Raw genomic sequence first — 24,241 nt, 5'->3', positions numbered from 1 at the left:
GAATCACTCAGCCAATCCCAAGAATATCTATATATGAAATTCGTAGACATGATTCAGGATTATTAGAGAGCACAACATACCAGTTATCGTCTAAACATGTCTGTTTAGCACAATCCATATATTCTAGGAACGCAAATCTGAATAATGCTCGTGTCCAAGAAAATATCTCCACTCCCCTTTTAGATAAACAATTCGAACTGCAGCATCAGAACACCTTCCTGCAGTTAGGCTTATCTGGGAGCCTGATACCTGGGCTGGTTGGGGGAAAATTATCAGATTTAGCATGAATTTTAGAGTGCATTGAAAATAGAATTTCATACATGCAAGAGTGGACCTCATGCATTGAAAATAGATTGCGAAGGCATCAGTATTAAGCAACATAGTTTCCGCAATAAACTCCGCAAGGACAGAGTAGAGAAGTACAACACTTTGGAGTCATAATGAATTTATGGATTGGAGCATATTGAATAACATAGCAATTTATGCATTTAAGTTACAGCATCTAACTCCTCCATTTGACCATGAGTATCAACGGATGCAATATTTCAGACAAATGTAACCAACGGAGCTATCTTCTCATCGCACTCAAATAAGGCAACGGGAATTTCTATCAGGTGTTATTCCTGCTTATTTCCAGAGGTAGAAACCTCAGTGCTGCAGAGTGGACATACCTGCACCAAATCAAAAAGATGTGTAGGTCAGTTTCATCTGAACCTTAAGAAACAATAAAAGTAATAATCAGAATAAAAGATTGACCTGAAATTGTTAGTGCCATAGTAAATACAGCATTCTGTCAGATAAAAACCGGTGTAATTTCTAAATGGTCTTTCCTACCCAATTCCAATCATCTTAACATGTCTCTGAGTGCACAATTCTTTGAAGATGTCTCCTGCAAGCATCTTCTCATGATCTAAATTTAGGCATAAGTGGAAACCCTGCTCATCTGCTACTAGTAATTCAGGCTCATGATATGTTTGAACTGACAAGGAAAGCTCAAACATAAACAAGTCCTTCAATTCTCCCTGGGCCAAATAAAAGTAAAAGACCAGGTAGTGATAATAATTAATCAAATGTTGACTGGGGGGACAATAACTAAGAGGGAATGCTACAAGGAAACTTAAATAGGAGAGGTTAATGCCAAAATGGTGGTTGTGAGATAATGGACAACGTTTTGGGTCATATTTTCAGGTTAGAGGGTGGAAGAATAAAGAACTGGGCAGAGCAAGCTTGCATGGGGTGCTTCAAGAAACAATTGCTAGATTCTTATAAGCAGTGCTCTTTTGAGATAAATGATAGATGTTGGGTGAAATAGCTACTGAAAAGGATCCAAAAGGATTTTTATTTCCTGAAAAATTTTCTGGTGCAGGGCATTTGAGATGATATTCACCAAAATATTAAACTAATATATTAATGCAAATTCCTTTAAAAGGAAATTCCCATAAAGTTGGCTTGTACAGATTGGTCACCATAAAATCAAAACAAGGCACAAAATCATCAAAATGATGTTACAAGGGTCCAGTAATCCTAAAGCATCCAATACTCCAACCTTTCAAATTCAGATACCGATACTTCTTTACAATGAAAACGTGTAGAAATATATTTTCCAATAGAACAAAATTTGTTAACAGACAAACTAAGTTGTCCATCTGGTTAGTGGTTTCATTAAACAAAATAGTAGTGGAAGAATATTCGGGTCAGGTGCTAAGAAGCAACATCTCTCAAGGAGCAAAAAGGCAAAAAAGGAGGAAACCAAGGATGTACTTGGGAAGCAAGTGCGAGAGCAAGTTTCCCACAAGAATTCAATATCAATGCAACAGCCTATTCAGAACTTTCCATCCTTGGTTGTTCGAATCAGGAGCAAGCATGGAAGTGGATGTTCGAAAAAGTAAAAAAACTTAAAGGTGGCCCTTAGGAAGCATGTATGTTCATGTTTCCAGGGGGCTTCTGATGCAGGTATATTACCCCTAGATGGTAGTTTCCATCTAATATGGTCAATGGTACTTCTTGTCAGAAAAGATGTAGTTCAAGTTATACAACAGAAAAAAGAAAGAAGAGAAGGTTACATCATGGTACTGAAATTTCTAGATGCATTAAGACAATATTGTTTAGCACTTGAAAAAGTTAAAGAGTTAGTTCCATGATGAAAATCCAAGGAGTTGAAGATGTGCTGATACACATATAAAGCCTACATAAACAGCAGACAATTTCTGGGTTCCAAGGACTGCTGTGCCATGCTTAAATACCCCAAAGGGGTTGGCATCTGGAAATCCTAAAAGTTAAAATTCCCCAGTAACATTGCAAGTAAGCTAAAGCAATGCATAAGAGCTAGTCTAGATCAAAGACAATAATTTTGAAGAGTTTGAAATCCAAAAGCAATGACCAAAGAACATGGTTGTGGGATTACCACGTGGTCCATACTAGGAAAGGCTAAAGCAACAAAAATGGCATGCCAGCTTAAACTTTTCTGTATCTAGGACAGAATAATTAGGCTATTTAAGAAGAGAAAACAAAAGCAAGAAAGAACTCCAATATTGGACTTACTAAGGATACAGCATATTTTAAATGGCAAAATATAAGAGACTGGGGATAACTAGGTAAAATTAAAAGCCTTAAGTATCAGATGTGGGCAAATTGAGAGCAAAATTTGGAAAATTCACTTAAAGGCTTCAAAGAGTAAAACTAGATTATCAAGGATAGTCACTTCCTTTTAAGTTGTCGATTAAACATGCAACAATTAAACATCTAAGCAACATAACATATAGATCTCAGAATTTTAAGCAACTGCTTCAACCACAATTTCAATTGTCACCAAAAACATAGAAAACAAAATCAAAAGATTTCTGTCTGTAAGTGATCAGAAATTGAGGCTTGGCTCTTAGCCAAAGCTAACTTACAGAGCCAAATTAAGTACATGTTCATTTTTTGTTATTTCTTTAATTGACTTTCCGAAATCAAGACATCACTTAATTTTCCAACCTTTAAGAAGAAATTAAAAGAATAGCAACCCAGAGGAAATATTGTAATTATTTTCACATAAGTTTGTTAATCCTAAAACTCAATTCTTAAGGCATTCAGATTGCCGTACATTATATTGGCAACTAACACAAAAAATTATATACTACAATCTACCATCATTCTTAACAACTTGAAAGACATAAATCATTGTACATCCAAGGGTTCAAACAATATCACTACGACTGATGTCTAATTTGATCTCTTAACTTATTTTGCTCCACTTCTCTTCACTTTTTGATGTTTTCTTTATGTTTTAGAACAAATTTGGAACCACTTTCTAAAGGGCTAACATCAGGCTGATAACTAACCATTGAAACATGCCGGCTAAAACCCCATATTAGCGATGAATCTGGCTCCGCCCAACTCCTCAGTACCCAAAGTCATTCTAGACAAGACTCCAGAAAAAAAGAAAAAGAAAGAGAAGAAGAAAAGAAAGGAGCAACCAAGAAGGAAACAGCTTTTCCCCAGATGCAAGACTAGAGAGACGAGGAGTGTAGGGTGGAGGGCATTTTGGCTTCAGTTGGAAGCTGCAATGGCAGGCCTTTGCCTCTTTCCAGCAACAGCGAACATCAGGTTAGGCTCTTGAGGCTTCAGTGGGTTAAAGCCTAGAATTTTTGATTAATTGAGTAGGTCTGTACCCAAATGTTTGGAGTGATCAAACCAATGGTAAAATCGAATACATGTGATTTTTATCAAAAATGGTTTATAATTGGACTCTAACTCAACAAAGCTAATGGGTGATGTGTCAAACAAGTCTTAGAACACCGATTTATCTCATGCTTATTTACGTTCTTCCATTTCACTCCTAGAGCTGATAATAATGTTAAAAACACATCACTTAACTATGATTTTTAGTTAAAAAGTTATCGTACTTGATAATTAATTACTTAACTTCTAGTTCATGTGAAGTGGTTGGGGTTTGGTTATTACTGAAAATTATATTATTTTTCATTATCACCTTATCTTTCAAGAATTTATCAAAACACTTGAAAGGAGAAAACAACAAAAACTTGTATGCATAGAACCGTGATTTAGTTTCTTCAAAATCACGAGTCCAGTGCATTTAATGATTATCTAACCACTATGACATCGATGGACAGAAAAATATTAATTATATAGTTGAGCTAAAGAGAGATTGTTTTATGTGAGTGGTAATAAAACAAGCGGAATATCAGGGCAAAAGGAGTGAAAGAAAAAGGACAACTATGTTAATATTCCAAAAAATAAAAAAAAAAAAAAAAAGAACTTGCAAATGCTACTTCAAAGGCTTGAGGCCAGCTTCATGTGGTTGGCCTCCAAAGCCTGGACATTCACAGATTCAATGTGTCAGAAATAAAGGACTTTAGCTTCTCCATCCCTCGCACCGAAAGTTGAGAAAGAACATGATACATCATGCCAAAGAAGTTGAGAAACAAAAGAAAATGGAAATCCAGGAGTCTAGGGAATGGGAAAGGAAATAGGAACATTCATAAGAAAACAACATCAAAGACTTGTCCAGAATCTAGACAACATGAGGAAAGACAATTCCAAGAAAGAGTCAAAATATAAGGTAGTAAAGATACGAGAAGAAGAAATAGGCTTGCTTAAATGGTATTGCAGAGACTTTAAATCACCAATTTATAGTGAAGTAAATTTGATTAGGTATTGATGGAATCCCCTAATAAGGCCTGATCAAACCCAAATCTTTGACATGGTTATAATTGTATGCAGAATGGGTTAGCAACAAATGATAAATATATTGTAAAGATGATCCAGCTAAACAACCATCAAAGACATATGAAAAAGACTTAAGAATGTCGCATACATTAGTGAAAACCAAGGAAAAGCTGATACCTTAGAAGTAACCTTGGAATATTCATCATGACCTAGTAGAATGACTAAGACATGCAATATCCACAAAGAATACATGCATAAACAACCATGACTCCTCACATCTTAGCCACTCAAACAAACATTTATGTGACATATATAAACAATTAGATCAGAAACAACTAAACCTAGTCATTTTTTCCATAAGGACATGGCTAGGTAGCAAGAATTTTGCTTCCCGAGCTGTTAAGACATCCTTACATTACTAGCACTGAATAAATACCAAATGATCAAGGCACATCCGAACATAATTTTTTTTATAAATGCTTAAATTTTTAATAACAAAGAATTAAGAACCACACTAAGGGCTAATAAAATAGGTCCAAACAGCAGAAGTTATCCATTTAAATCTTTTACAAAGGTGGATGAATTATAGTGAATGGTAGGCCTAAAGGCGAAATATCCTATCAAAGTCTTAACCCAAAAATGAATATTAGGGGGAAAAAAGTCACTTTCAACCAACAATGAAATGAATTTTGGTAAAAGTTAAGTAAATTATAAGGGGTGGTATCAAAACCTGGCAAAACTAAGCAAATGAGAAGTATAACCACAATATCTATCAGTCTTCAACAACAACTGTGCCAACATATGTCCCATACCATGACAACTAGTTTGGTATCAAAGGAAAAACTAAAATGATGTGCAATGATCATAATTAAACAAATGAAAGATACAGAAAACAATTAAAACATGGAAGTGCAGATGTACAATTATAACTGTCTTGTCTTAACAATAACATACCTTGTTTATTTGTAGCCACTTGTTTATACACTCAGAATGATATGTATGCTTGCATGAAAGCACAACTAAGGATTCACCATCCTCATACTCCAGTCGGCAAATAACACATCTAAAAAATATGAATAATCATCAAATTTACAACATATTATCAACCCTCACGATAAAGGATGCTAGAAGTCTGTAAGAGCCTGCACATACTGATCAGTGTTGCCATCTTGCATGCTTCCTGCCTTGAAGTTGACAGAAGGTAGTGAGGCAATTCTGTCAGCAGATAGGCCTCTACTCGCAGATCCAATGACCTCACCCAGTGCAACTAGTTCCTGATATAACAAAAACATTATATGAGACCAAGTCATACGGAAAATTCAAAGTTTAAATGTGAAACATCATGTAATGAAGTTTATCTTACCTCATAAGAGTATTCATCTGGATCAACCTCTTCCCAAGCATCCTGAGATAGATCGAAGAGAAAGGGTAAGGGCTACAGATTTACATCAGAAGCCTTGGCTACCCAAATCACAAGGTATTAATACAGTTTGTATTGATTAGACTACAAAGTCACTGAAACTCCAAAGTAATTGCGAAAGGAATCTTAAATAGCTAATTTGATATCCTCTGTATCACCTACAGGTGACAGGGCCTCATATTATTAATTACATTTATGTTTTCATAGATAACAATCAACAAATCTCAGAATCAAAATTTCATGCATCAAGCAAACAAAACATACCAAGGTAAAGGATCAATGCAATTTGCAGTAATATAATTAAAAACATCCCGGAATTCATCGTTCATTGTTTTGCAGAAGAGGATATTGTTTCTTGTTTGTAGCATTTGAAGTAGGAGTACAATCTTGGCACCAAGGCATCCTGAAGGGACATAGTGGCAGCATTAAAGATGTATGTATGTATGTATGTATATACATAGATACATATCTATATATAGATACATACATACATACATATATATACACACACACACACACAGATACATATATATATCGTGCGTACGCGTGGAAGCAGTGGTATGTGTGTGGGTTGGAACCACGGGTTTATGATAGTTCACAAGTCCTAACGGACTCTCCTGACGCAAATCAGGAACCTCGATAATCACGAGGCGGAAGTATCACAGTAAGTGCCTTAGCAATACTTTGTCATAACAATGTGACAGCAGTAAAAGCCACATGCGTACACGAAAAAACAGCAAATGGATAGATGAACTATGAGGTATACGGTACTGTCCGCATACACCGTATAACTTACAGTCTGAAATCAGGAGTGTAAAAGCAAAATGGATTATGATTGAGAAGTTAAAGAGATTAAGCATACAGATACAGACAGAACAGAAGACAGTCATACACACAACAAGCACTATGACAGATTACTTAAGTTTAACTTAAAAGGATGAAAATATAGACTAAGACATAGGTTAATGGAAGGCTAAAGTAAGAAAATATAAACTAAGGCGAACTAGAGCGCAATCTAAGCTAATATAAGAGAACACAAGTTGAAACATAAACTAATAACCAGATGTAAACTAGAAAACATAAGTAACTATAAACTTTGACTAATAAGCTAAACTTCGAATGACTAAAATAATTAAAACTAGAACTATCTAGCATAAAGTAAATTAACTAGGCTGAAAGCTACGAAGGATTAAGATTATAAGTAAACAAGTTAATATAAGAGCAAAAAACATAAATGCAATAAATAAACTACTAAGTTACTGGCTAAACTACTATAAACTTATAGACTTTAAGCTATAAATTATGGCCAATTAGCGAACTTAAAATTATAAGTGCGACAAAGATAAAATAACTGCAGTAAGTAAAACTTAAACAAAATAAGTAAGAACGAAGCAAAGGTAACATAGAACTTAAACAAGAAGAATTTAAATAAGATAAGTAAGAATAAGACTAACAGAAAGAAACAAAGCTTAACTAAGGATAAATAAGTGCAGTAAGTAAAACTTGAAATAAAAACAAAGCTTGAAATTAAAAAAAACTACTTAATATAAAGAGTAAAAAAAATAAGCAAAAACTTAAAAGTAAAATTTTAAATAGAGTACATTCATTTATCTGATAGCACATAATTATGCTGTTGGTTTACAGCACAATTGCACGATACATTGCACTATATTTTTAGTACAACCTTATAGCATGTTACGATGGTATATGGGTTGTTTACCCTGATTGATTCGTTGTTCACTTCACAATCTCCATCAACCTTAGGATTGTTTGCCCTTAAGATTGATCCGTTGTTTACTTCACAGCCTCGGTAACATTCGGGTGGTTTACCGTCGTGCTACAGTAACATACTACAGTACGCAACAGTACTGTACAGTATTTCTGCTACAGTACTGCTCACTACATATGCTACAGTAACTAGCTACGGTACTATGAACAATAATATAAACAGTAATATAAGAAAGCTTAAAATGTAAAAAAAATTTAAAACATAATTAAAAAGAGTAATATGAAAGAAAAATAAATTTTATTTACAAAAGCACACTTACATAAAGTCTGATGAAATTGAAATACCCACCATACAAACTTTATGTACACTAATCAAGCTTTAGCAAACTTAAATATATACTATAAAAGTTAATATATGCTAATACATGAGTAAACATACAAGTAAACACACTTATTTACAAACTCACATAGATTACGAAGCTAAATGACAGAAATGATGGAAAGTTTCTATGGAAGGGAAGGAGTGAAATATTTTAATGGAGGAAATGGAGAGTGAAAGGGATGATAGAGTTTTTTAATGGAGAAATGGTGAAGACGATGTTGTGTGGTGGAATAAACAAAGGAAACAAAGGGAAGAGTTGAATAAACAAAAATGATGGAATCTCTGGTGATGAGATGGAGTATTTTAATGAGAAAAGATGGAGTAACGGAGAGGAGGCTTTGTTTATGTGGAGAAGACAAAGCCTTGTCTATGATGAAGCAAATGAAAGAAGATTAGGAATAAAGAAGGAGATCTGTAGAGAAGATGAGTGAAAAAGAAGAGATGAGAGGAGGATTAGAGGGAAGAAGACGAGGAGAAAAGAAAAGAGAAAAGAAAGGAGAGGAGATAAAAGAAGAGAGACTCTGCCACTCAGAACCGAAACCCCTCTCTCAACCTATCTTTCGTGCTCGATCGATACCCTGGACGAAAGCCTTCTCTTTTATTTATAGGTGAGGAAAGGAACTATACGGATTTCAATCAGTTTGGAGTCCGACGGACTTCATTTGGTTTGAAATCCAAAAGCTTGTAGAAGTCAGAACCGAAATTGAAACTTAATTGATTTTAAATCCGATTTTCTGTAATATCTTGTCGTCTTTGTACAATATTAGAAATCTTCCTGTAAATGAATAGTAGTAATGTCAGGAATCTTCCTATAGCTTGCTTGTCGTCTTTGGATCTTGATGTAGACCGGCTTTTGAAGATGAACCATCTCTGAAAATTAAACCGACTTCAAGAATAGTAATTGTGGTTGATGGTCTTCAGAAAATGGTTTTAGTCATTTGATTGTCGAAGTGGCTAATAGAAGAGCCACGAAATGTTCCTGCAAGAAAATTTTTCTATCAAAATTTTGGTAGAAGGATTAGTAAAAAAATATTCTTTTTTTCTCTTTTTTTCTTTTCTTTCCTTCTTTTTTTTCAAAAAAACATTCTAGTTCTTGTTGACGGATGATAGGTGGCGAAGTCATCGTCGATTATACATACATCTTCTGTTTCTTTTTTTATACTTTGATTTCTAGATGCTTTAGAAGTAGAGGCTCCTGATCTTTGTAGTTCATAATTTTTTTCAAAATATTTTTCATAGATCATCTTATAAGGAGATGGAGCACTTTCAAAGGCCTCTTCAGTAGTTTCTGTATGTAGTCTAGATGAGTCCATTAATAGTTGAATTAGATAGAAATTTGAAGTTCCACTTGAAGCTCTTTCGGATCTTCATCAAATAGGATCCATCTTTTGATATATATTTTTCTGCTCAAGAATAATGGGAACTGATCATCTTTTATGTTGAATTTCTATTTTAATATCCAAGGATGACCTGTCTTAGTGCAAAATTTCATCAGATTGATGTCGTCGATGATGTGATATCTTTTGAGAACTTCAGATTTCATATCTTCAGAGAATATGTCTAGGATAATTCCAAATTTAAGCCACCAATGATAGTAGAACCAGATAGACAAAATTTTTCGATATTTGAATTTTATGAACCATGAATGTTTGTATTCTGAGTTCTGAATATAAAAAAAATTAATTCAAGCTTTTTGATAATTCCAATAACTGAATTCTTTATCTCCATATTTTCTTATCCTCAAGGTCTTTGTAGAATTGGGGTTCTGCTCTGGATCTCAATCTTTCAGAGAGAACTTTTATTATAGAGAGTTTAAAGAAAGCAATCTCACCATTCTGCTGATAGTTGTGATCAACATGTATGCTTTTGATTTGAGTTAAAATTTTTTCATGATAAACTCGATCCTTTTCTCCTATTTTGGGAATATGAAAGTCTTCTTTTGGAAGGGATTTTATCAGATCTATGATATTGGAGTTTAGAACATGTGCTTCCAGAGAAAAAAGATTTTCTTTTGATTTAAATATACAGGGATTAGAACAATTTGGTTCTCTTGTAGAGGTGGTAGGAGTATTGGATGTTTTATAGTTCCAGGATTGACTTACCTGATCCTTCTCTTTAGAGAATTGGCCCTTTCGAGACTGGATTTCAAAATATATTTTCCTGTAAAAATATATTAAAATTAGTTCATAATATTCAGTTGCAAGAAGGAGAGTATTTTCTTGTAGATATAAGTGGCTAATTAGGGACTCCATAGCCTTTTCAAAGTCTTTCTTTTGATTAAATATATGAGTTCGCCATATTTCATTAAATAATAAGTATTTTTTCAGAGAAAATTATGCAATAAGGCAAGAGGGATATTTTTGTTCCTTGCACCAGTTCTTATAAAATTTTATATTTTTGTTAAAGAAATATGGATACGAGTGTTTTAGTTGAATTGAGGATTCATACACTAGTCTTTTTCTTTGCCGGTCTCTTTTTGTTAATCTATTTAAGTGCTTTGTTTTTAAAATTTATCATCACTCCAAAAAGACTTCTCGATTTTAAACATAATGTTAAGGATGATGAATTTTGGTAAGTGCCATATAGAAATCAGCAGCCAAACTAAAACATTCCCATAAGAGTTTTAGTTGTTTTTTGTTTAAAAGTTCATCGGCTAACTCCAGAACTTGATCTAATGAAAGTATGAGGTTATAATCTAGTTGGATTTTAATTTGGAAATGTTCTATTACTTCTTCTGGTAATATTAATCCATTGCTTATTATAGTCCTAAAGAATATTTGCAGATGCTTCCATTATTGCTTATCATTGATATATATAATTATAAAATAAGCAAAAGGAAGAAGAATTTATATCTTATTGATTCTTAGTATTAGATCAAATTTATAATAACTCTTGGCTCTGTGAATTCTTTTCAATATATTTTTTGAAATTGGAGTGTTATATTTTATCCATTGTAATATTTTGTATAAAAATTTATGATTATTAACTAATTTTAACTTTCTTCTTATCCTTTTCTGATATTTGGGTTTTGGTTTTACATTGTTTTTGCAGGATAATTCTTGTACAAATTTTGAAAACTTTTTAGAATTAGGGCAGGATTTAAACAATATTCTCTTACTGTTATCTTATGTAATTATTTATTTTTCTATAACCGTAAAAGGTTTGAGATAGGCTAAGAAAGGGTTTCTTCATATGACTCCTTGTTTTAGAACTTTAACTATTAAGAATGGCATTTTAATGCAACGTTTTCCTATGCATACACGAAGTTCAGAGATCTTATGGTTTACTTTAAGATTTCTTCCCTGTGCAGTTTGGAGATATTGATTAAATCTTTCAAAGTACCTTGAAGGAATTAAATCTTATCTAATACAGTTTACATCAGCTCCAGAATTGAGCAAAGCTTCATGTCTAAAGTGATATCCATCTTTTAGTTTGAATAGAATATCACAGATCCATTTTTTATTCAGTTTCTTAGGAATCTTTCGAGCTCTCTTATCAAACTTCTTTTTGGATCTTTAATATTTTTTTATATACAATTTATCTAGTCGAGATCCAAATTGATAATAAAAGTCTTCTAGGATATAGAGATCATTTATCTCTTCTCTACTGTGTAACTTTCTAAATTGATTTTTAATCCTCTTGTTGTTAATCAATTCAGATTTACCGAGCAGAATTACTCTATCTGACTTACTGATAGTATCTATATATCCTAAATTAACTTCTAAACCTAAGAATGATGATTTTAAATTAAATCGTTTTAAACCTAAAGGAGATAGCTCTAAATAAAATCTTTTCAAACCTAATATAGCTGAGTATCTCTATACCATCTAAACTCAACTAAATTGCTACTCCCGACGCTATTTAACTTATTATTAATATCTATATACAAATTATCTATAATGTTCAAAGAATAATCTAAAGGATTGTTACCTTTAGAGTTCTTCTGAACAATATTCATAATTTCTGAGTTAGTAGAAGAGGTTTTCCACCAACCTTTCAATTGCTTAACAAATAGTTTACCATTGTCTCAATAATTAGAATTTGTGAATAATCATGGATTTTACAGGCTTTCAAATATATCATTGTCAGTTGACGACAATTGTTAACCCTTTGATATTCAGTAAGTCCATCAGGATTTCAACCAAGAGTTCTCTTGGAATGGATAATTGATAAGTTGTCAGAGATTTCTATCAACTCTAAATCCACTAAAATCGGTCTAAGATAATGATTTATTATCCTAGGGATCTAAACTATAAGTTTATAATTAGAAATTGATTTATCTTCGATATTTTCTGAGATAAACAATTTACTAACTATATATTTTTTACTAACTATTCTCTTATTCTCAGGGTTTTCTGAGACTAAGAGATTACTAATTCCTAAAAAATTACTAATTCCTAAGGGATTACTAGTTCCTTTATCCTCAAGGAAATATAGAATTTCATGAATTTTCTTAGATAAAGGGATTAATATAGACCTACTAGATGAGGGTGACAGATTTAAGATAGGCTGATTCAAAGATTTCATAGCAGGTAAAGGGTTTGGCCTGCACAGATTAAATGTAGAGCAATTTTTTCAAGACTTTCATAAGAAGGAATTTCATCTGCTAGATTCAATATGATTTCTTCTAAGAATTCCTTTTCTAACTGTGCTTCTAAAAGGTCAGGTGTTGGAGGTACCTCAGTTAGATCCAAATATTCTTCCTCAGCGATCTCATTGTAAGTTTCGATCAGTTCCTTCAACTGACTGATGCCTGAACTTGACTCAGAGGATAAAGAAATAGAGTTCAAATTAAATTCAGTATCAAGATCAAGACTATGAACAATCTTAATGATTTCATCGAAAAGATTTTCTCTAATCAAGATTATCAGATTCTTCAGATGAATCATTTTCAGTTTTAATTTCTAGGAGATTGGGTATAGGATCAATCTTTAAGGAAAAATCACCAATCTTTACTAATGAATGATCTCCATCAAATTCAGATTCCCTTTTATCCTCTAGAAGGCTATCAATCTGTATTTCTTTAAAGTTGAGGGAATGATCCATACAGTTTTGTTATTCCTCAACCTGATCTAGATATTTTACTACAGGAGTTTCTTTATGATCCTTAGTTATTACCTTCTGCAGACTGGTACTTATTTTCTTTGGAATGGTCATTAGCTTATAAGATTCTGAGGCAACTTTTAGATCTTCAATAAAATTTTTAACAGACTTTTGGCATCTTATCTTTGCCTTTTCTTTTCTAGATGGAGATATCACCCAATTTTGAGAAAGAACCTTAATTTCAAACTCTTAAAATCTAGGGTTTATATTTTCAAGACCTTTAGGATAATACTTTGTAAAACAGTCAAAAAAAAGAATCTCTTTCTTCAATTCTCATTTAAGCAAACCAAATTTTCCTCATAAAATTTCGTTGTTTATTATTATAGATTTTATAAAACCATACCTTTTTTTTATTTTTAATAGAATTAAAATATGCACTAAATAGTTCTCTATCTATCTAAAAATCAACTACTTTTAAGCATTTATCATCTAAATATATGCTAAATATGTCTTTTACAATTAATCTAGCTATTCGTTTTACATATATTTTTATATTACCTAGAGAGAAATGAAGTTTTTACTTTAAGTTCTATACTATAATCATCTGGATTATTAATTAACTCCTCAACAGTTACTAGATTTTATTCATCTTACTTTTGCGAGGCATTTTTAAAGCACTGAAAAGTTATTTTTAGTACTAGTAAGTAACAGATCAATATCAGTTCTAAGAGATTAGACAAGAGATCTAAGGATACCAGCCATAGAGACAACACAAAACAGTCGAGCGACTAGATTAACTCTCTTTCATGCCTTTCCTCACGGCTTAACACGGGTATATTTTGCGCAACTGAATGGCGACCGCAGATGGCTAAGGTAAGATAATCGACAAATCCCCTCCCCGATACAACTTGGCTCTGATACTAGATTTAACTTCTGATCTTCAGAGCATTATTTTTGACAAAATAATCCAACCTCACGAAGCCAAAGAAATATTCAGAGAACTATATCCCTACCTTGTAATGGAGTGGTACTGGCCAACACTCATTATACCAAACATCAACATCAAAGCCACCCAAACTATGATCAGAGCTCTATACAAGGGATTGATTAGAAAAGTTACCATAGACTGCTCTGATCCTGTAAACGTATTCCAGACGTAGTTTCCACTATTCTGAAGCAAGCTCAGAAAGACAAAAAAAAATTAGATATATTGATATGCAGCAGCATTGAAGAAGAGAAATTGAGAAAGTGATATATCCTTTCTAGATTTATCATATAACTCTACTCTCAGAAAAAAGAAAAGAATATATTTCCAGATACAATCAATTCAAGTTCATCAACGGAATAGAGGTTGAAGAATTTATAAAAAACACTGATATGAAGCATTATATACTCACTAATTACAAGGACGTATATTGGACGGCCAAAAGCAAGAGTTTTCAAGCAGAAAAATGTTGGACAGATGGAAGGATATGGGTTACCACAGACCTACCCATAATAGTACCAGAAAAAGAAGTTGGGATATTATGCTGAATCCAGAAAACGATCCTGAAAAAATAAAGAATGAATTAGAATATCCCAAGGATAGTATGATTTACTTTCATCAAGGCGAAGGAGAAGATATGATTACCAAAGAACCTGACGACTCCTTCAACTTTGCCTTACTCTTCGGCACCGAAGAATGAAAGAAAAAGAAAAGAAAAAAATATTTTTCTACTAACCCTTCTATCAAGATCTTGGCAGAAAAGTTTTCTTGCAGGTACAATTTAGTTGCTTTTTTATTAGCCACTTCGACAACCAGATAACTACCATCATTTTCTGAAGACAACATCAGCTACGACTACTATTCTTGAAGCCAGTTTAATTCTCAGAGACGGTTCATCTTCAAAAGTCGGTCTACATCAGGATCCAAAGATAATAAATAAACTATAGGAAGATTCCTGACATCACCACTATTCATCTATAGGAAGATTCCTGATACTGTACAAAGATGACAAGATGCTATAGAAAATCGAACTTAAAATCAATTAAGTTCCGACTTCGGTTACGACTTCTACAAGCTTTCGGATTTTAAACCAAATGAAATCCGTCGGACTCCAAACCAATTAAAGTCTGTCCACATAATCCCTTCCTCGCCTATAAATAAAGAGGAAGACCTTCGTCCAGGACATTGATCAAGCATGAGAGATAGGCCGAGAGAGAGATTTCGATTCTAAATGGCAAAGTGCCTCTTCTTTTATCTCCTCTCCTCTCTTCTCTTCTCTTCTCCTCGTCTTCTATCCTTTAATCCTTCTCTCATCTCCTCTTTCCACTCATCTTCTCCACAAATCTCCTTCTTTCTTCCTAATTTTGTTTCATCTGTTTCCTTCATCACAGACACCTCCATGTGACACCAAGCCATTCATCTTTTTTTTCTTTGTTTATTCCACCAGACAACACCATCTCCTCAACGTTCCATTAAAAAACACCTTCCACTCTCCATTTCCTCTACTAAAAAACTACTCTCCATCATCTTCTTCCATCATTCCTTCCATTAAAATATTCCACCTTGTTGCTCCTTGGATTGATTTTGATGATTACAAAGCATTTGAAGGGGTACTAATGATTTTCACTTGAAAAAGACTTATTGCTCTTCAGGGGCAAAATTGTAATTTTACCAAACCCTGATTTGAAAGCATCAAATGATAGAACAAAAGATTTGTGATCCATTGGTGAAAATTTTATTATTTTTGGACTTATATTTTGAAAGATATGCATGTTTGAAAAACATGAGTCGACCCATGAGTCGACTCATGGCACATGAGATGTTTGGCACGCTGAATTCTTGACCGGCACAAACTTGGCACATCCTGTGAGTCGACCCATGAGTCGACCCCCAAGGCATGAGTCGACCCATGAGTCGACCTCTGCGGGTTTTAAGCCAATTTTACAGAACCGTGCTTCCCCTCTTGTTTTCTATTGTTTTTCCACAGAGGTCGACCCATGAGTCGACCCCCAGGCATGAGTCGACCCATGAGTCGACCCCTGTGACAGGATTGTTCCACAACGGCTAGTTTTTAACCCATTTTAAGTGCTTTTAATGCTCATTTAATGTGGTCTAACGGCTCTATTTCAGCCTAGAATGTTTTCCACTATTTCTTGAAGCTATAAAAGGGACAAATAGGTGGGAATCAAAAAGAAGAATCAAGAAGAGAAATTTTGAAAAGGAGATTTCAAGCTAACTTTTCAACCCTAAGCAAAAGCTCACTCAAAGCATTCAAGAAGCCTTTAATCCAAGCTCAACAACTCCTCAAGTGCACATTCAAGTCTCCAACCACCTTGAGGAAATCAAAAAGAGTCTTCTTCTCTTTGAGTAAAGTGTATTTAAAGCATCATACGCTCATTAAAGGAGTTTTCTTTGTACTTACTTGTGCTATTCATTGTTATACTTTGTTTGAGTTATTGTTTTTGTTTTGGAAGGGTTCCAAAACAAGGGAAGGTTGATCCGAACCTTGAATCGGAGTGTATTGGGTTGGCTTGTACCCGGAAAACAAGTGGACTAGCTTGGGATAGCTAGAGTCGGAGTTTCCGACGTTTGTATTCGTGTTGAATACAAGTTAGTGGATTGAAATTCCCAAGTAGGAGCTTGGGGAGTGGATGTAGGTGCAAGGTTGGCACCGAACCACTATAAATCCTTTTGTTTGTGGTGTGCCTAATTGCTCTTCTTTAACTCTTCATTATTTTCTTGCATTCTTGCTTTTAGTCATTAGTCTTGAATTAATTTTACTCTCCCTATTTATTTAGCTATTGTCAAACATTTTTCATAAGTCATAAGTTAAGCTTAAAATTTTTAGAAACCCAATTCACCCCCCCTCTTGGGTTGCATAGCTGGGCAACAAGTGATATCAGAGCCCGATGCTCTAATCCTACTTTGATCTAATCAATCAAGAGGAAGAAGTCAAAAAGAAGAGAACAATTGCCCTCAAATCCACGGCTCCACTAGATGAAGAAACTGATGACACCGAAAATGAAGAGCAGGATGAAGAGTTGGCACTCATTACCCGAAGATTTAAGAAATTTTTGAGAAAAAGAAAACAAGGGATGAGAAAGAGGCCATTCACAAAAAGGGAACAGAGCAAAGAAAAGGATAAAGACCAACCCCTTATCTGCTACGAATGCAAGAAATCGGGACACTTCAAGTCCGAATGCCCACAACTGAAGAAGGGTCCCAAGAAGTACAAGAAGAAGGCCATGATGGCCACTTGGAGTGCGAGTGATGACTCAAGCTCAGAAGAGGAAGACTCGACTGAACAAGCCAACCTGTGCCTTATGGCACACAAAAATGAGATAATTTCCGAAACTCATAGTGACTTTACATTTGAAGAACTGCATGAAGCTTTTTATGATTTAGTTGATGAATTAAAGAAACTAGGGATGAAGAACAAAGATCTAAAATCGAAAAATCAATCTTTATTGAAACAAAATGAAAGCATTTTAATTGAAAAATCCACCCTGCTTCAAGAAAATCAAAGTTTAAAGAATGAAATTGCCAAGCTAAAACCAATAGTAGAAAAATTCACCTTGAGTTCAAATAAACTTAATATGATTCTTGATAATCAAAAAGCCGTGTATGACAAGGCTGGACTTGGCTATAACCCTTTGAAGAAACAAAAGTATCTGAAAAATATCTATGTAAACTCTTCAAATAACAAGTTCTCTAATAGTACTTGCTTCAAATGTGGTAGAATAAGACACAAGTCATACACTTGCTTCTCTAACAAATTTGTAAACTCAAATGTAAAGAAAATATGGGTTCCAAAAGGAACCATTATGACTAACCAAAAAGGACCCAAGAAAGCTTGGGTACCTAAAACAAAAACTTAACTTTTGCTTGCAGGTGTGTCTAGCATCCCAAGGAGGAAACAGAAAATGGTATCTTGACAGTGGATGCTCGAGACACATGACTGGTGATGAATCACAATTCATCACTCTTGATGCTAAGAATGGAGGGATGGTCACCTTTGGAGACAATGGCAAAGGAAAGATCATCGGTATAGGTAACATTGGTATCACTCCCTCCAAATACATTGAAAATATTTTGTTAGTAGATGGTTTAAAGCATAATTTACTAAGCATTAGTCAATTTTGTGATAAAAGATATAAAGTTGTTTTTGAATCTTCTGTTTGCATTGTAACTAATCCTATTAATGATGGCATTAAATTTATTGGACATAGACATGGTAATGTTTATATGGTAGATTTAAATGATCTGTCCAAAATAAACATGCAATGCCCAGTATTCTTGAATGCTAAAATTAATGAGACTAGTTGACTTTGGCATTGTAAGCTTGCACATATTAGCATGCATTCACTTTCAAAATTAATTAAGAAAGAATTAGTTCTTGATTTGCCAAAATTGAATTTTGAAAAGGATAGAATTTGTGATGCATGCCAACTAGGTAAACAAACAAGAGTTTCATTTAAATCCAAAAATGTTGTTTCAACCTCTAGACCTTTAGAGCTTTTGCATATGGACTTATTTGGACCTACTAGAACTACTAGTCTAGGAGGAAAACGATATGATTTTGTAATTATAGATGATTACTCTCGTTTTACTTGGGTTTTCTTTTTGACACAAAAAGATGAAACTTTTCAAGTTTTCACTAAATTTTACCGAAAAGTCACTAATGAGAAAGGATTTTCAATTCAAAATATTCGAAGTGATCATGGAACTGAATTTGAAAATCAAGACTTTGAAAAATTTTGTGATGAAAAAAGAATAGGCCATAATTTTTCTGCACCCAGGACACCTCAACAAAATGGGGTAGTAGAAAGGAAAAACAGAACCTTAGAAGAAATGGCCCGTACCATGCTATGTGAAAGCAACCTTCCAAGATATTTTTGGGCGGAAGCAATTAACACAGCATGTTACATCTTAAATCGTGCTTTGATTAGACAAATTTTAAAGAAAACCCCCTATGAGCTTTGGAAAGAAAGAAAACCTAATATTGCATATTTTCATGTTTTTGGTTGCCGATGTTTTGTATTAAATAATGGTAAAGAAAGGCTTGAAAAATTTGATGCAAAATCAGATGAAGCAATCTTTCTTGGTTACTCCTCCACTAGTAAAGCTTTTAGAGTTTTTAACAAAAGAACCTTAGTAGTAGAGGAGTCTATACATGTTGTCTTTGATGAATCTAATGATCTTCCTTCAAGGAAGAATGAAGGTGTTGATGATGCAGATCCTCTTATAGAAGGAATGAAGGAGATCACTCTGAAGGATTCAACAATTCAAGATGATGAGGAACATGAAGACAAACAGGATGAAAAAGGTGAAGAACATCAAAAACAACCTCGAGGTACAAATGATCTACCTAAAGAATGGAGGTATGTTCACAATCACCCTAAGGAGCTAATTATAGATGATCCTGAGCATGGGGTAAGAACTCGTTCTTCACTTAAAGATGTATTTAATCATTGTGCTTTTGTCTCTCATCTTGAACCAAAAATTATTGAAGAAGCTGAAAATGATTATAATTGGATTAATGCAATCAAGAGGAACTTAATCAATTTGAAAGAAATAATGTATGGACTTTAGTATCAAGACCTAAAAATTATTCAATAATTGGCACAAAATGGGTCTTTAGGACCAAATTAGATGAACATGAAAATATAATAAGAAATAAAGCAAGATTGGTTGCTAAAGGTTATAATCAAGAAGAAGGAATTGATTTTGATGAGACCTTTGCACCTGTTGCTAGACTAGAGGCCATTAGACTTCTACTTACATATGCTTGCTTTATGAAATTTAAATTATTTCAAATGGATGTCAAAAGTGCATTTTTGAATGGATAGATTGCTGAAGAAGTCTATGTAGAACAACTCCCAGGTTTTGAAAATCATGCTTTTCCTAATCATGTTTTTAAATTAAATAAAGCTCTATATGGTTTGAAACAAGCACCTAGGGCTTGGTATGATAGGCTAAACAAATTTTTACTAAATAATGATTTTTCAAGAGGTAATGTAAACACAACCCTTTTCATTAAAAGAAATCAAAATGATATATTAATTATACAAATATATGTTGATGACATTATTTTTGGGTCTACTAATGAATCTCTTTGTCAAGACTTTGCTAAGCTCATGCAGGAGAAGTTCGAGATGAGCATAATGGGAGAACTTACATTCTTCCTCGGACTCCAAATCAAACAAACAAAGGAAGGAATCTCCATCACCCAAAGCAAGTACACCAAGGAATTACTCAAAAGATTTGGAATGGAGAACTCCAAAGCAGTTGGCACACCCATGAGCCCTTCATGTAAGCTTGACAAGGATGAAGAAGGTAAATATGTAGACTTAAAATATTATAGAGGTATAATTGGCTCTCTATTATATTTAACTGCAAGTAGACCTGATATCATGTTTAGTGTTTGTCTGTGTGCTAGATTTCAATCTAATCCTAAAGAATCTCACTTGAATGCTGTTAAAAGAATCCTTAGATATTTAAATGGTACTCAAACTCTAGGATTATGGTACTCTAAGGACTCATTAATTGACTTAATAGGATATTCAGATGCTGATTTTGCTGGATGTAGATTAGATAGAAAAAGCACTAGTGGAACTTGCCAATTTCTTGGAGTTAACATAATCTCCTGATTTAGCAAGAAACAAAATTCGATAGCATTGTTTACGGCTGAGGCCGAATACATTGCAGCCGGAAGTTGTTGTGCTCAAATCTTGTGGATTAAGCAACAACTCGAAGACTTTGGTATCAAATTTAATGAAACACCCATAAGATATGATAACACTAGTGCCATAAATCTTACTAAAAATCAAATTCAACATTCTAAGTCTAAACATATTGAAATCAGATATCATTTTATAAGAGAACATGTTCAAAACAAAGATATAATTCTTGACTATGTTTGCATTGAAAAACAATTAGCCGACATCTTTACAAAGGCCCTAAGTGAAGATAGATTCTGTGAAATTAGAAGAGAACTAGGAATTCTTGATCCATCTGCTTAAATATCTCTCTAATTCCAAGGAATCAATGTCAAAAAATTCTTTGAACTCAATTTCCATCATTTCTCTTGGACCTAAAAGCTCAAATTATCATACTAATAACTGTTCATAGAGCAAAAATCCTTCTCCCAGAATTTTTAGATTTTTTGGAATTAATTCATCATTTTCTTGAAATTTTGTGAATCATGAGTCGACCCCCTAGGGTCGACCCAATGGCATACTTGTAATTTTCGGCCAAAACCCCACGGATTCCTCTCTTTTTTGGTTAAAACCCCGTTCATGAGCCGACCCTCTCCATCTTCGTCTTCCTCCCTCCAAAACCCATAGTCCTCTTCTTCTTCCTCTCCAAATCCAAGGTCTAAGCCCAAGATCTTTCTCCCATCACCTCTCCACCTCAAATCGCCCCTTGGGAAAGGAGCTATTCCCATTTTTCTCCCTTGATTGGAGCGGTTGGAGCGTGCCCTAGCTTCCACCATTCTCCTCCAAATCGGGGTTTCTCTCCTCCAAAAATCCCTTTCCATCCCCTAATAACCCTCTATCTCCTCACACATTTGATCTTCCAAGTCTCCTTGTTTGTTCTGGTGGTGAGAATGGCTCCAAAAATGAAACTCCCTCAAAGAAGGAAATCGGTCCGTGAGTTGGAAGAGGGCGTGCGCAGGAAAAGACAAGCTTCTCAGACCTCTTCTGCTTCCATTTCTGCTTCGGCATCTGCTTCAGGTTCCTCTCAGTCTCCTCTAAGTCCTAGTAAAATTCCTCTATCTGTCAGAAAGGTGGAAATCGGAAAAAATGTTGACTTCAGATTTTTTGAAAATGAGGGATTCTCCATTGGTTCAAAGATCAAAAACCTGGGTTAGGGATTTTACTGTTCACTTAAAGAAGTTACATATGTAGATTTGGTTAGAGAGTTTTATCTGAATCTGCGTTATGGCAATGGAACACTAACATCCACTGTTAAGGGAATTGATATCTGCCTAGTCCTGTTATTTTGGGAGAGATTCTTCATTTGCCCTGTGAGGGATATTCAAACATGGAACTCCCAGTGAAGGAAGAAGGAATTAATGTGATTTTAGGAGGAACCTATTCGAGAAGCCTAAATAAACTAGAAGCCAAGATCCTGTCCATTGAAATGAAGATTCTACATCAATTGGTAACAAAGCTTTTCTTCCCAAAAAGTGGTAGACATGACCTCCTTTCAGGCCGAGATATATGCATCATATTTCATGTGATCACCCAAACCCCCCTAAACCTCCCTGCATTAATGATAGAAGCTATGAGGGAAACCCTGAATAGATCCAAGGCACATTTGCCTTTTGGTATGGCCCTCACACTGGTATTCAGGAGGTTTGGAGTTAGTTTTGAGGGGGAGGCATCAGCTAGGCTTTCTCACTCTGAATAGTTTTGGAAAGACATGAAACAAATTGATACCATCAACCAACATACTTTGCACCGCATGGGATTTAATAGGACTGATGGTAGTTGGATTAAGGGTGCAGAAGAAAGAGTTGAAGATAGAGCTGAGGAAAAAGGTCCTTCATCACCTCTCCATGACATCAGGGCAGCATCTCCAGACATCAGTTTGTTTCAGATCCAGAGGTTGGCCCTTCAGAGTCTACCAGGAGGCACACTCCAGTTCAGCAGCCAGACAGCAGAGCACCTCCCTCAGAGATCAGATTGGCTGATGATCAGATTGAGATGATTTCTCAGCGTGTGGCTTCCTTGCTTTCTCGATAGTGGAGCACTTCAACTTTTGCATCGGGATCCACATCATTTGATGCATCTGATCAGACTTTGATCCCCCACATCTCCACTGTATTTCAGATGATCTCAAATCAGTCAGTTCGGATTCAGCAGCTCGAGGGTTACATTTTGAGACTGACTGGGTGGGTAATTGACTTGCAGGGGCAAGTGTTAGCTCTGGCACATCCACAGCCACAGGAGTGCACTACTGAGGTCTCAGACCTATCTACGGAGGCAGCCAAACTTAGAGGAGTATTGGAGAGTGGATTTGATTTCTTGAGGAGAGAGATCAGAGGCTCTAGTGAGCATGCATCCACACAGTTCACTGCACTGCTTCAGTCTGTTTCGAGAGCTCTGAACCTTCTAGACACCATCAGACTCTCTCTTGCAGTTCAGTCTATTGCTTCTCAGCCTTCAGGATCATCTCGCCCACCTACTCGTGCCAGCACCTCCACTCGTGGCAGAGGCAGGCGGGGTAGAGGACGAGTCCTTGGTCGTGATCCTTCATCTCCCCACCCCATCTCCGATACATCTGACTCTGATCCATCCAGTCATGAGCTCTACTAGATCCTTGTTGTTAGTCTTGACTTTTGTTTCTTTCTAGGATCTATCTTTTGGGCCATGTAATGATGTTAACTAATTGACTTTTATATTTTGGTATATGTATTGGAATAACTATGGTATCAATCACTTTTTGATTATATATCTACTCTGACTTTTAAAGTATGTTCTTTAAATTGAGTTCCTTTCAATTATGTGCGTGCTTAAAATACTATGAATTGCTATTTTATATCTATGATATCCAATGGTATATTTGTTTTATGATTGCTGTATTCAGGGGGAGTAAACATTAATGTTAGTAAAATTAATGTTAGTACAAGAAGCTCAAGAAGTAACATTAGTAAAATTATTTCCATCAAAAGAAAGAAAAAAAGAAAATGTATTCAAAGAAAACGGGGGAGTAAACAATTTTTGTTGATGATGTCAAAAAGGGGAGAAATTAAAGAATCAAAAGCAAGATTAATAAAAGACTTAAAAGCAAAATGAGTAAATTGTTAAGCAAAAGCAAATGAGCAAACTTTAAAATTAATTCCTAGACATGCTCTGATACACTTTAAAATTAATTCTTAGACATGCTCTGATACGAATAAATTGTTAAGCAAAAGCAAATGAGCAAAATGTTAAGCATATAAGCAAATTTTCAAATTCTTAGGCATGCTTTGATACCAAATTTAAATAATGAGCAAATTTTCAAA

The 24,241-nt window shown here is 34.6% G+C and overlaps 1 protein-coding gene and 1 long non-coding RNA gene across 2 annotated transcripts in view; both read right to left on the bottom strand.

The window, feature by feature from the left end:
• Positions 1-342: 342 nt before the first annotated feature.
• LOC105033290 (E3 ubiquitin ligase BIG BROTHER-related) overlaps positions 343-24,241 on the bottom strand; it is a 45,158-nt gene continuing 21,259 nt past the window's right edge. The window contains exons 4-7 of the mRNA XM_010908025.4: positions 6,035-6,076; positions 5,824-5,945; positions 5,626-5,734; positions 343-671 (exon numbers count right to left, since the gene is read on the bottom strand). Coding sequence (XP_010906327.1) covers positions 618-671; positions 5,626-5,734; positions 5,824-5,945; positions 6,035-6,076 — 327 coding nt within the window. The 3' untranslated portion in view covers positions 343-617. The remainder of the gene's footprint in view (positions 672-5,625; positions 5,735-5,823; positions 5,946-6,034; positions 6,077-24,241) is intronic.
• On the bottom strand, positions 6,083-24,216 carry LOC140856473 (uncharacterized). The gene is made up of 4 exons (XR_012139680.1): positions 14,737-24,216; positions 14,365-14,415; positions 10,304-10,361; positions 6,083-9,180 (listed from the first exon to the last, which is right to left on the bottom strand). It is a non-coding gene; the product is annotated as an uncharacterized lncRNA (long non-coding RNA).

The sequence above is a fragment of the Elaeis guineensis genome, chromosome 3 (genome assembly GCF_000442705.2).
Source record: "Elaeis guineensis isolate ETL-2024a chromosome 3, EG11, whole genome shotgun sequence".
Classification (NCBI taxonomy): domain Eukaryota; kingdom Viridiplantae; phylum Streptophyta; class Magnoliopsida; order Arecales; family Arecaceae; genus Elaeis; species Elaeis guineensis.
The sequence above is the reverse complement of the archived record's forward strand: the minus strand, read 5'-3'. Positions and strand labels throughout refer to the sequence as shown.